General features: G+C 38.5%; 1 protein-coding gene across 1 annotated transcript; it reads left to right on the top strand.

Moving 5' to 3' along the window:
• Positions 1 to 8652: 8652 nt before the first annotated feature.
• On the top strand, positions 8653 to 10477 carry LOC149804926 (potassium channel subfamily K member 10-like). Its single transcript, XM_089935611.1, has 3 exons — positions 8653 to 8915; positions 9755 to 9960; positions 10257 to 10477. The coding sequence occupies exons 1-3, from the start codon at positions 8660 to 8662 to the stop codon at positions 10311 to 10313; spliced, it is 519 nt and encodes a 172-aa protein (XP_089791737.1). The 5' UTR covers positions 8653 to 8659; the 3' UTR covers positions 10314 to 10477.
• Positions 10478 to 14567: the final 4090 nt, after the last annotated feature.

The following is a 14567-nucleotide window of genomic DNA, read 5'->3' as shown; positions in this document are numbered from 1 at the left end:
ACCCACAATCTCTACAAGAAATGGTCCAATAGTCTGTTAAAAACCCGATCCAATAAAATTTTACAAAACCTTGTTAAATAGTCTCTAAACAGTATTTCTGTTTGTTTGCTTGTTACCACTCAATCTCAAAATGTAAAAAAATTCTCTAACGATAAATAGAATAACTACAGGTACATATATTTTGAAAGTTCCATAATTCTAAGCTTTGTTTTTATTTTTTATTATAGAACTGTCAAATATGCTTGATTTACAACTTGAATTCAATTTTCGTGTCCTAGAAGTTTCAAAAATACGAAATAAAAAGTTAAATGAGAACGTTTAAATGCTGGCGATGGCGGTAGTAGTATTCAGGATAATAACAAGGCGGACGATAGATATGACGGTGAGAATCATCACTCGTCATCATCATCAAATTTATTATTATTATTATTATTATTATTATTATAGGTCATATCTGAAGTATACTTGGTGTCAGCACAATGCGGTGCGTCATCGTCCTAATCGTCTTAGTTTTCACATTCGGATACCTTCTGATTGGAGCGGCCATCTTCTCCAAACTTGAAGCAGACCATGAAGGCAAGACGAAGCAAGCGACGATAGACAACCGTGCTCAATTCCTAGGTAAATTTTAGCAACGTATTCTGCATAAATTAAAACAAAACAATATTGCGATTTCTAACTTTATATATAAACATTATGATCAAATATTGTTTAAACAAATTACATCGGTATCAGTTGATAAGATTAAAATGTTTCCCCAGCGCTAGCACGGTTCATTTGTTGTAAGACTGCTTACGTAGCAACCGCTATGAAAACATGAGTAATAATGCTTTGTTTAGAGCTTCTGTGTGTTCTAAAAAAAATGGTTTGTCCAAAGTGAGTATCGGTCCATTATTCAAAAGCGGTGAAAATGCATTCCGAAGAATTTTGATTTTTGTTAGTTTACTGTCTAAATTTAGTTCAGTTTTTACATCAATTTTAAATAGGAGGGTAATGGCATGACCAGAGAATTTTTTAAAATTAGTTTTGTTTGGTGCTTTGCAGCACAACGACACGGGTAGATTATTTAGTACCGAGTTAATTGGACTAAAGTTCCTTGCCCAAACACACACCCCGTTCGTATAAAGGAATAGATTTGATACTAATCACGGAATAACAATTTACATTTCCGACGACCTTGATCTTACCCTGGAAATAGTGCAAAGGATATTTTCAGAATAAAAATAAAAATATTTCAAACACGATTTATGGTACGTTCAATTGCAACTATTAACTTTACGATTAATTTTCTTTTTATACACCTTTTTCTAAAAACGAGGACGGATGCGGAGAATAGAGGTAGAAGTAAATGAGAATTATGATCCACCAGTGAAATTTAAGCTACGAAAGACATTAATGGCCCAGAAAATACTACTACTACTACTACTACTAATAATAATAATAATAATAACAATAACAATAATAATGAGAGAAGAAGACGAAGAAGAAGAAGAAGAAGAAGAAGATGATGATGATGATGATGATGATGATGATGACTTTAAATTTACTTATTCATTCAAATAACATAACTCCCATTAGCCGAAGCTCTCGTGCAAGTAATATAGTGAAGTTGTACAGGGACAAGGGAAATCCCAGTTAAAAAGCTTATGGGGCTGTATAGGGACAATGGGACTTAACATTAATATAGGGACAATAGGAATGGAAAAGGTAAGGTGACGTCACGGTACTGAATATTGGTAACAATGTAGCATGGTTCTGACCTTAATCGGGACCAAAGAGCGGGGGGAAAAACCTGGAACGCTTGGCGGGACATAGACATATATAACACATACAACATACAGACATAGATGGATACACATTAATCTATCACACAAGCAGCTATACAGCCGAATAATAATAAATTTAGGCAAGAAAGCAAATCTTTTCGAGGCGTATGAGTGGCCCTGAAAAGGTTCTTTGGTTTTCTTATTATTTTTCTACTTTCTTCTATTCCTCCACCATCTTCTTATTTCCTGCCCTACACTCTTTGTCTTCTTCTCCTTTGTATTCTCATCCTCTTCCTTCTCCGCTATCTCTTCTTTTTTTTCTCAGTTCATTCTCCTCTTCTTTCTCAATCTTAGCATTCCATGCTCTCATCCTCTCTTTGTCTTCTGTATCTTAATTTCCTTTTTTTTTCTTTGTAAAGGTCTCGTAGACTACCTTAGGATGGGGTGGGGTGCTCCCAGTATTATCTTTAATTATTACAGAAGACCCACCCTGGCTCGTTTTTGTTAGAAATTGAAGTAGTGATAGAGATGCAAAGCTCAGAGCCCCCCAGTCAGCGATGCCGACAGTTCAATTACTGAATACACAAAAGGTGAAATTCAAATAAACAACAAATTTAATGCCATTCAATAGCAGATAGTCCTTCCTCAAATGAAACTTAATATTCAAAACCCTATCACTCGTCTTTCACTCGACCAAGTGACGGCCTATTTCATCATCTGACTTAGTGTGATAGATTTTCCTCCTGTCCTGTGTTTCTACACATCTGTATTATTTCTTGACTGGTACCCAGTACCCCTTCAGTCCAACAACCACGTTATTCACCCTTCCACTTCCTCCACTACCGTTCTCTCCTTTTCTTGTCTCCCAGAGACTCGGGACCAACTTTACCAGGGTAAATCCCTTCTCTGTCTCCTACAGCTCCTCCGGTTCCTAAAAGCTTCCTGTCCGAAGCTCCTTTGTAATTTCCAGAATAACAATGTTTCCCACCAATTTCGAATGACGTCGGACTAGCTTATAACTTCCTTATATAATTTCCGCAAAATTGTTTAGCGACTACTGACGTTTAGTTTCAAGACACTAGATTTAAACTTGCGATTCCAATGGTGTTCACACCTTGCTCAATTCCGATGGATGTCGATTCACCCATGGTCTACATAATTAGCAGACATTGACCCTTCCAGGCAGTCTGTCAAGGGTGGACTTACGACCCCCACTTGATGTTCCTTTGAGCACAACACCGACAATTCATGCCACTTACCTGTGAATCGCACGCAGCCAAATAAGGCGCCAGTAACAAGTTCCTATGGCCATGTTATATATAACTGGCTTCCCACCGGTCCTTTTGATGTCGGCTTACACTATCGTAACATAAGCCGGCCGGCCAGCTGTGTACATATCGCTTTGACACTCATTGTTCGAAAGACTGACACTCGCAACATTTATGGAGCGAATAATTAGCCTCAGGGTCTAGCATATACATTTTGCAATCTGGCTATTGTTCCTTACTTATAACGTGACATTCTTCTTTAATCATTTCTCTTAGTTTTTCTTTCGCCTTTCTTTAAATTAATCCTTTTCATTTTCAAAATGTGCGGACTATAGCCACCATTCTCTATTTTGTCCAGTAACACTTCTACCATGCCTACGGTATCCACAACTTCCTGCAAGTTTTTCATTTTGTCAAGTTGGTTCGTTGCCATCTTGTTTATTCTGTGTAGAATGGCGCGAACAAACTATTTGAATTAAAGTCGTCTGTCACCCTTTCGGGCATTCACGACTGATTTGTTTCCCATTTGGGAATATTAGAGTGTTTCGAGGGGGGAGGTATGGTGCCACTTCCCCCAACGTATTAATACACTTATAAATGTTTATTAGATTGGTCCAATTTCGAGACATTTATGTCTCACGGGACTAAAGGTGGGTGGGACTGGTCCACACGCACTCAGCTAGTTAGTACATGTGCGGAGGTGGTAGAGGAGGATCAGGCTCAGCATAGGGTCGCACCCATCCGGTAGCTATTTTTGTCCCCATTTTCCGAATAGTAAAGGCGTCGTTTGCCGTATTTACAGTTTGGAAAATAATTCTTCCTGAATTCTCGACGATACCAATGATTAATCTATATCAAATCTAGCCACCCAACTGAAGTTGATGCTACCATCCAAGGTGTAGAGAGGTGCATTTCTGATGTGAAATCATGAAATGAATGATGATAAAACTGAGGTCATTCTGATCACAACACAAAGACTTTCTCATCCACATCCTTTACCTAAAACAATAAATATCAGCAACGCCAATCTCCAGTATGTATTTGGCATTCATTATACAGCCTTACTGTGGTTCAAGTCCTACTTGGTCAACAGATAGTTGTCTGCAAATGGAATACACTCCAGCCCAGTTGTTCTATGTTGTGGTGTTCCACAGGGGTCTGTTCTTGGACCTGTTCTCTTCATTCTACACACTCAGCCTCTCTCAAGTGTCATAGATCATCATCCAATGTCTCACCAACTGTACAGATGATACCCAAATATACAAATCTAGCCACCCAAGTGAAGTTGATACTACCATCCAAGGTGTAGAGAGGCGCATTTCTGATGTGAAATCATGGATGACTTGTAACAAGCTGCAGATGAATGATGATAAAACTGAGGCAATTCTGATCACAACACAAAGACTTTCTCATTCACATCCTTTACCTCAAACAATAAATATCAGCAACGCCAACAATAAATTCACATAATCAGTACGAAACCTAGGTGTTACTCTAGACAGTACTCTCACATTGCACCAACATGTCATGAACATATGTAAGGCTGCATATCTTGAGCTGAGACGCATCAGCTCAATTCGCAAATATCTTTAAGTTGATGCCACTAAAACATTTGTGTGTTCATTAGTACTTTCAAGACTGGACTATTGTAACTCAATTATGTCTGGTTCATCTCAATATCTACTCCAGAAACTTCAAAAAGTTCAAAACACAGCTGCTCGGATCATACTTAGAGTAGCACGATCAGAGCACACCTCCCCGCTCCTCTGTACCCTACACTGGCTATCCATTCGATCCAGAATCAAACGCAAAATTTGTTCTGTGTGCTACATTTCACTGTCGGAATCTAGTCCAACATACTTATCTGACCTCACCCATGTGTACACACCAGCAAGATACTTACGCTCCTCTTCTGACAATCGTATACTCATTATTCCCACTATGAAAATAAAGTCATATGGACAGAGTTCTTTTGCATACCAGGGCCCAGCAACGTGGAATGAATTGCCCACTGAGCTTAGACACAAAGACAGTGATCACATTCAAGAGGGCTCTAAACATTCACTTATTTCGACTGCAAGAACAAACTTAAAGACCTAATAATGTTTCCTACCAGAAATATTCTCAGCATGTTTTTTATTGTTTAATGTTTTTCTAATTTCATTTTGTTTGCTTTTGTAATAATATTATTATGTTTCTTATCTTATAGGTGTTGTCTAATATTGTAAAGCGCTTTGAGCTTCTAAAGATTAGGCGCTATACAAAGTCCTCATTATTATTATTATTATTATTATTATTATTATTAAACGTTTGGGTAACTGCCAGTGGAACAGATGATCTTAGATCATGGAATGATGATTCTTGGAAATGGTGAAGGTTTTCATTTCTACGGGTCGTTTCAGATACATGGCAGTCGTTCTGCACAAAGTGTGACTGATGTCGTTTCCACCTTTTATCTAACACTTCCACGCGACGCACTTAGAGTTTGACGTCGTCGATTTTGGTTTTTTATTTGGGATCACCAGTCATCAAATGGAAAGCGATACTGCTGAGATTCAATCTTAGGCGGACATCCACCCCGTTCAGCAAATACTTCCCTTGCAACCACATGTCCCCGTGCAAACGTTCCATCGGTTCTAAAATCTGCCCCTCTTTGATTTTGTTTCGTCCCTCTTCACATCCACACTGCTCAGTCTCCAAACGCAAAGATATAATACTTCATTTGATTAGTTGATAAAATTAGCGATTATGGTAATAATACAGGTTCCCAGAACATGACCCTTAAGCGGTCGCTGTTTGGTCTTCATGTAGGACAGCGGATCTTAATTAGAATGCAAAATTGATAAACTTAATACGACAATGTCCCATAAGAGTGCTTATGCATCATATTTTCTTGGGGGGTGGGGGCAAATTCTTTCGAAAGCAAGATTAGATCAAGAATAAACTTTCTTCACGTTTCTATCAGATTTAAGATACTTGTGGTCTCACTGACGTTAGCTGTAAGGGGAAGCAACCAACTGTGAAAAGTATAGTAATGGTCTCGTTCCGTCTGGTAAAACGATATTTATAAAGTATTTGAAAACCAGAACAAAGAGTTTTCGGCTGGAACAATATGCAAAAGATACGGTATCCTGCACAATTTTCACCAGGTTTTAAACTGATTTGCAGATGTTGCAAACAATGGCAATGCTTGTTTTAAAAACAGATTGGCTCAGAGGTCATCCTTGTTTGGAGTTGTTCTTCCATGGGTTTTTTTTGCGTTGAAATTTGGCTAAAAAAGGATTAAGAATGACAGTGCTTGAGTTGCAAACATTGGGCTTAATTGAAAACTTGGAGTGATGTATGCAGCAATGCATGGTTGATAATTTTTAATGATCGAATAACCCCGACTAATCGATGTCTGTTGAACATGCTAGTGAACTTATAAGTAAGATCCATTCTACTGTCTGAAATCTTGTTTTTGCTCCAGCTTTTGTTAACCAATTCATACGAGTCTCGGCTCTTAAAAAAGTAACAGGAAAAAAGTGAAGACAACAAGGTTTGTAAAATTTAACAAAGGATTTATTTCCCTGGAATATCAAGTGAAAAAATGAGAAAAAGAACTTACGATTTTACGAATCAAATAAAAAATAATCCAAGAATTAAAAAATAGAAGTCCTAGTAATAAAATGTCCTGAATGAAACTGAGTTCGAATCCCGATGAAATCCAAAATGGAAGACAAGACGTCATTGGTAGTGAGCGAAGTGCTGCAGTGTCAACAATCTCTTGTTGAATCACAGAAAATATTATTCCAGTTTTTTAATTCTGTTTAACTTTCCATAAATGTCCTTGTCCGAGAATTAATTTAGAGCAATAGTATTTCCAGGGAAAACAATCACAGGAAATTCAATAATTTGAAGCAAATAAAATCTCATCCCAAACTGGTCACAGCAATATACAACTAAACGTGTCGAAAGTTTAAAGTTCACTGGCTACTTCTATACAAAACATTAGGTATAAAGCTAACTTAAGACGCAAAACAGATTCCTAGATGAGGGTCACATGATCATCTTTTTAGAACAAAATAGAAGCTTTTTAAATGCCTAACATCACGTACTCCTGGTATGGCCTTAAATGAAATCAATGGTTCATACTCTTTGAAAGAATAAATTAAATTAAAAAAATTAAAAAGTTGTTTACCAAAACTAACAATGTTTCAGAATCAAGGTCAGAAACAAGGTCAGCATTAGATACAGTGTCTCTATTATTATTTGTTTGCGTCAAAAATATTTTTTAAAAATCAGTCAGAACTGAACTATGTTCTAGACATTATCAAATCCAGTAAACAAAGTTACATCACAATAGCATGTAATAGAATTTTAAAAAAATTAAACCTAACAAACACATAATTTAATCAAATATACATAATACAATATACAATATATGTTTACATTTTTTGAACTTACCTTTTATTTGGCAGAATACAGCCAGTAATGTACTGATGTGCCGTTAAACCCTGCACAGGCATAAAAAAGATACATGCATACGTCATTTTACTGCACTAACATCCGTATTCAAGTCAACTTATTGCATACGTCAATCCCATGTAATCTGCATATCTCGCAACTAGTTCAATTTTAAGAATCATTTCGGAATTTTTTTTTAAAAATGAGAATAAGTTATGATAGTTTATTAATGTCAACACTTTTGAAAGAATGTTGTCAATATGTTTACACTCTTTGATGGAAGCTGAGTCTAGTACTCGAACACTTTTCTTAACTCCAGGATCCAGATGGAATACTAGTATTAGTGGAATTAATTACGGCTAAAGCCATCAGAGGAGACGAATGACCAGGTGGCCAACCTACATAATTCTTCAAACAACAGTAAATCTAAATATAAGAAATAAAAAATACAAACAAATATTGATAAAGAAATATTTTACTTTTCAGCAAATTTTACCTGTGTAAATCGTCAGCAGTTAGAAGATTTTATCCGGGGAATCATTAAGGCCTATGACCAGGGCGTCTTTGCAAGCAATGAGACCTCCACCGCAACTAACTGGGACTTTCTGAGCTCTCTCTTCTTTTCTACTACAGTTATTACAACGATAGGTATGTACATTTTTGGTCATACTTTTCTATGTACACAGCAGCGCTTTCTAATACATATTATATAATGGTTATTTATTTGTCTTTGACGGCAACTAGGATGTGGTCGAACTGAGCATCTGGCGTATTAAATAATGATCTAAAGCCGTGTCCACAGGCCACGAATACCCCAAGTCGAACAAACTACCTTAACAGATTTATTATTTACATTAAAAAACGAAATAAAAAGATGAAATAGACCTAGGAATACGCTAACAGTGCCATTTATTTGGGAAGTAATATGTTGATTGAACATAAATATCAGGGTAGACGTCTTGCATTGTAAGACTAATGTGGACGTGAAGACGGACGTTTGGAATATTATCTGCTGACGTATGCATAAGAAAGCATATTACATTTATGTGTGTGTATGTGTCCACTTGCTACTGTCACTTCTCACCGTGTTATTATTTCACAGGATATGGTCATATCTCCCCTTCTACATATGGAGGACAAACTTTCTGCATTATATACGCCTTGTTTGGTATTCCACTGATGGCGACCACGCTTGTCGCCCTTGGCGAAAAAATGGCAGTACTGATCAACAAATTTAAGTCAAAAGTCTGCTGGAAGAAGCACAAGACAACAGAGAAAATTATCAAATCGGCTATTATCCTAGGTTTGGGTCTTCTTATTTTCATCTTGGTGCCCGCAGGAATCTTTTCGGTGGTGGAAGACTGGACGTTTCAAGAATCAGTGTATTACTCCGTGATCACATTGTGCACCATTGGCTTTGGAGACTTTGTCGCCGGTAAGTATGGCTGTTGTTTATAAATCCAATTCATTCCATTCAGTTTAGAAACATCAATAACCAAAATTATATATAAAATCTCAATTTACCTTGAATATTTAGCCTGATAGACAAATAACAGTTGCAAAGAGCTAACCAGCTATGCTTGACCAACTTCATTATATGGACTGCTGTGAAAGCAAAATATCCAAATCCACCGAAAATACTTATTCGGAATGGCATTCTTATGGGTTTCAAGCCATGTAAGCTCTTCACGTCCAATGAAGATATAAAAAAATATATACTGATCCGTATTTTGTTGTAGGTTTCTTTGTTGTTGCTTTTTTGCGCTTATGGGAAGTTACACTTTACCTTTACATGTAAATGTTTTCACGTTATCTAAGAGCTACCTGGTCCCGCTAAACCACCGTTAACCAGACGTAATAGCCGCTTACACGATTTTAAGATTACTCGTTTCATTATCAAGGAGTTTGTGAACGGCTGGCTAAAGATCACTGTATATGGCAAATCATCGGGAATCCACAGATGGTTGCATCCACTTTACTCATTTCACAATGGAATGGTGCGGAAAGGCATCAATCACCTTTTGGTTTTGCAAAGGTTATTTGGCAATGAATGACCTCAAAAAGGTACAGTTTACCATTTCCCTATCTCAAAGCATGATTCTTATGAGGTCAAATTCATGATTTACCTTTTATTTCGTCTTTGAGTGGGGGAGGGGTGTGGCAGTCCTTTTCCCCGATTTATATTTAAATCAGAAGATAGCAATGGGCTGGTTTGCTCATGTTTTGTACAAGATTACTTATATTTCTCAAGTAAATTTTCACCTTGCCCCAAAGGTCAACAAGACACTAGCTACAGAGCGTGGTACCGCATTCTGGTGGGCCTATGGATCATTATTGGACTAGCCTGGATGGCGCTCATTCTGAACCAAGTAGGGGATCTCTACAAGGGGATGAGAACCAAGACAGAGGCAAAGTACGACAAGCGTGGAAAGGCGAAGAAAGAGCATTCTACCCATACCCCTTCACAAAATGGATGTCAGGTTGGTTGTGTGTGTGTGTGTGTGTGTGTGTGTGTGAGAGAGAGAGAGAGAGAGAGAGAGAGAACGTTAATACGGTCGATTCGAAAATTGTAAATTGTAACAAAAGAAAATTGATATGAAAGACAAAAGATAAGATATAAATTAATTTTTCCCAGGCGATACTGCTGTTTCTCTGATATTTACAACAATATAATTAGTTCCCCATTAGTTTAAACTCTAATCAGAATTGAGTCAATTGAAGGCGTCGTCGTTTGTCTGTAACCTAGCATCTACATTTTTATCTTTTCTTGTCTTAGGAAAATGCTGTCGCCACGGAGATGCCTGCCGTCGACACGGAAACTAATCGACTATGATAAAGCCAAACGTTCTTCCTGTATATCGTTAGTTTAAACACAGATTGTTTTCCCACAGTGCTTTTAGCAAACTCCCAAGTATTTTAAAGTCTCTCGCGACTTAAAAAATAAGAAAACAGTGATTATCCTTGGATTAGAAAGATCTACAGAATTGAGGATTCCAACACTCAGTTCTTGGAAGGACACAACTCTTCAATTCGCATCTCCGTTACTTTAATAGGAAAACACTAAACGGTCTTTTAATAGAGGTCTGGTTTCCTTCCATAAACTGGACCCAACTATTGCACGAAACTCTTTTTAATTAGTTGTTGCTTTCTTGTCATTTAGTAATTTTATGTCTAAAATATTCTGGTCTTCCTTTTTAATTACAGATATAATAATTTTACTAAAGCAGCTCAAAATCGTGATAGGTCTATAATTTTCCGGTGAACATGGGTACCCTTTCCCGTTATTTATTGGTCTGATTATTCCTTACAGTCAAGCGTCCGGAATCAGACCAGTGTCGTTCTTGTTGTTGTTATAGGGTTTAACGCCAATTTTCACTGCAAGATAGGTTATATATGGCGGCCAGTATAAATGGTAGAGGAAGAACACAGGAAAACCCAGGAAAGAACCACCGACCCACAAGAAGCTACTGGCAAGCTTTCTCACGTACCCACATTGGCCAAGCCCGAGTCTCGAACCCACGCAGATAGAGGTGAGATGACAGTGGTTCGTAACGGTGAGCGCTTTAGACCACTCGGCCTCTCGGGGCCCCTAGACCAGCGTCAAATATTATATTCAAAAAAGAGACATATAAGGGCATAAGCATATCAGAGTTACATTTTATATCCTCGTTAATACATTATCGGACGACGGACTTTTGTTATTCTTAAGACTTTTAATGCAGTTAATACGTTTTTATTCAGTAATTGCAGAATTAAGAGCTCACCACTGTCATCTATTGTAATATTTATATCATCTTTAGAATCAAGTTTTTTTCCCTCCATTTTCTTTGTCAATATTATTAATATTTTTGAACTGTACAGAGTTCTTCGAGTTTTCATTTTTATCATCTGCCCCATTTCCTACGTTATTTAATATTTTTCCAATAATCCCTTGGGTGTGGACGTTACTAACCGATGGAGATACAGTTCACATTACTAGTTTTTAATTTTTAATTTTTCGTATTTTTTGTTGTTTTAAACTTTGTTCATTGTTTATGAAAAAGCTCGTTGTTTTTGTTTTATATATTGAACTTACTTTCACATGATTTTTCTATTTGCATGTTTTTGGAAATCGTTGTGTATGTTTCTTGCTAAGTCGTATTTTTCGCAGATCTTTTGGCATTTAGTACCAAACCATCCTTTTTTATTTTTATATATTATAAATGTGATTTCTATATTTTTTAAAGAACATTTTGTAGCACAATCGTTAAATAATGATGAAATCAATGAATACATGTTAATATAATTTTTGTTTTTTGTAATCTATACTATTATGTGCATCCTGAATCTTCTTTACTATCTTTTTAAGCTTATCACTATTTTTAACAAAATCTTCCTTTCTGTTTTCTTCCCATCTTAGTTTTTGTGATGATTTTTATTATCGTGAATTCAAATTTGGCTGGTTTTGTAGTTGAAATTAAAGCTGGTAATTAACAATGAGTAACTCAGTAGAAAGTGGATGAAGTTGATGTATACGGAAGTTATTAACATATTTCAGAGCGTTAATAAAGGCGATATAATCTATCAGATAACAGAAGTATTTAGGAAAGTTGCCGATCCAACAATTACATCGTCACCATATCATTATTTTAATATAATAAGATTATTATTATTCCTGCATATATCTATCATTATTTACCCTTTGTAAATAAAGGGTTCGGTTTGCTGGGGTCTTGGCGGGGGATCAGCAGGTTACTAAGATGCTCATTGCTACGACTCACCATCAATACGCCGCCACGAGAGTCGTTCTCCATGAATAGGTGCATGTCCAGCTTATCCCCGTGGCGATGTAGTAGTGGGCGGGGTTGAGGCCATTTTTAGCCAGCAGAGAGTGGCGAGGAGGTCGCCCGTTTCAGGTGGCAGTCTGCAGTTTCATTTTAACCAAAATGCCTCCCAAAGAGCTGCGTGTACTCATAGTCTTCAGCTTTGATGTCATCGCAATGGAGCTGGCTCTAGAAGGCCTCGAAAGCCGGGATCCACATTTTCTCGAAACCTTCTCAACTGCTCAATTATTTATAGGGGTGGTAGCCTTTTGGGGTTAGGTGTTCCATGCGTCGCCAACTGGAGCAAAATGCTTCCCTATGCACGTTGGTGGCCAACCTTTCCTGGCTGGTGTTTAAGTTGTGTACAAACCATAGCTACCCTAGGGTCAACGCCTTGTACTTTTCTAAGTTGTTGGGGATGCGGCCAATGCTGTCTCCTAGGGATGTTCCAATGGCATCCAGAAGAAGGTGGCCGTCATAGCAGCACATGTTTTGTATTACTATCGGAACTTTGTTTTCTCCGGGTAAATCTGCAGCTTGATTTTGCACACATGGTGGGCGGCGCTGCAGTACATGGTGCCATGTAGTAGTGGTCCAGAATCTGCTCTTTGCTTAGGGGAATGCTGTAAACTTGGCAGACCATTGTATTTTGGAAAGCCTTGTAGGCCGCCTTTTGATTAATATTTTGGCTGGGTTCTGAAACTCGGCAAGGATCTCACCATATCGCATTAAGCGGCTTGGATAAAGGTGGAAACCGCCCCTTTCCCCGGTATAACGCCGGAAACCTAGCATCCCAATATATAATTTCACAATATATAATTTTACAAATCATAAGTAAGTTGAACCGCAATTTTTACGTGCGCCTTTGCCTGGACCGTTTGCGTAGCTATTAATCTGAACGTTCAGCGCCTCGAATAGATAAAATATCGACGCACACCTTGTGGTTGTGGATCAGGTTGGCCAGAATGTTTTTGCCGGGCTTACGTGCTGTGCGTAGAGGCCGTTAATCCAGTCACAAACATTGATCGCAATGGCCGAGCTGCATCGGTCGAACTTGCCGACATCGCTCACATATACAGAAACATCGACCGCCTCGAAGACGAGAGTCCTTAGATACTAGCGGTATGTGCCTGGCCGGTCAACGTGTATGTCGTTCGCGAGGTGTTTGACGAAAAAGAATGGACCGCTTACAACAGCGATGGTCGATGTTTATCACGTTAATAACGAACTTTGGCGGAATGTACTTTGGTGTTAGAATTTAGCTCTTCCCCACACAAAAAAAGTTACCGGTACATGTTTAATACCAGTTCCGCACTCCCCTCGAAGCGTCAGCCGAAGCATTCACACATTTACCTTTCAACGCACTCCACGGTATTCTCTTGGACAGTTAGCAGTTCGACCTCGTCAGTTCCCGTGGCGGAGATGGTGGGTTTCCGGAAATATGAATAATATGAACGCGACAGCGTCAGCTTCCATCTTGTCTTGTCCGATTTTTTCAAGCTGGCCTGCCAGCACAAGGATCTGCCTGGCAGAAAGTCCAGCAGGCTGTGGGTAATGGCTTCAATGAAGGCCAAGCTGAACTGCCTGATATGGGGTTGTGCCTGGCGGTCACCAGGGAGCAGCATTATTTCACGGGCAGAGTCACTGCTCTGACGCTTCACCAGAGTCAGCACGGCGGATGGTCTAGCCGGGCGCCTGGGGACCGATTTTAGTTGTGATGGTTTTCTAAGCTTAGGGATTCTGCCCATTGCCTAAACGCTGAAACTGGCTAGGATGAGAGTGGCTGCGTTGGCCGCCAGAACTGCATCCAACGTACCATCGTGCATCATTTATGTTATCTTCCCTCTCCGCAGTGGTAGACAGCATCCTAATAAACACCATAGAATGTTTCTAACTCGTTGGACGTCTTAGTCTATCATAGATTATGCAGATCCCCTTTTTTGGCGTTCTCGCTTCTAGCAAAGAACCGCGACCAGCTGCTTTCTCGCTTTGGCTTCTATCCCATACAATTTCGTTGCTTGGTCGAGGCATCCGAAACGCAGGCAAATTCAGTGCGAAGTGCCAATGCCTAATCTGCATTTCCAGCAAGGCGCCACCCCCATTCCTTTCCTGCTCCGAGAGGTTTGGACCAAGCAATACGTCCTTATACATCTCTGTTCGCAAAGTTCTTTATTGACCAGTTTCAGTCATAGATTCGCTGATGGGCATACCATTTCATAGGATCTGGTGGTTATGCGATCAAAATGAAACAACTAAACATTAATTCTAAAATATTTTATAAATCG

This window comes from Sinohyriopsis cumingii, chromosome 2 (genome assembly GCF_028554795.1).
Source record: "Sinohyriopsis cumingii isolate HCF-2022 chromosome 2, ASM2855479v2, whole genome shotgun sequence".
Classification (NCBI taxonomy): Eukaryota; Metazoa; Mollusca; class Bivalvia; order Unionida; family Unionidae; genus Sinohyriopsis; species Sinohyriopsis cumingii.
This window is presented reverse-complemented; position numbering and strand designations above follow the sequence as displayed.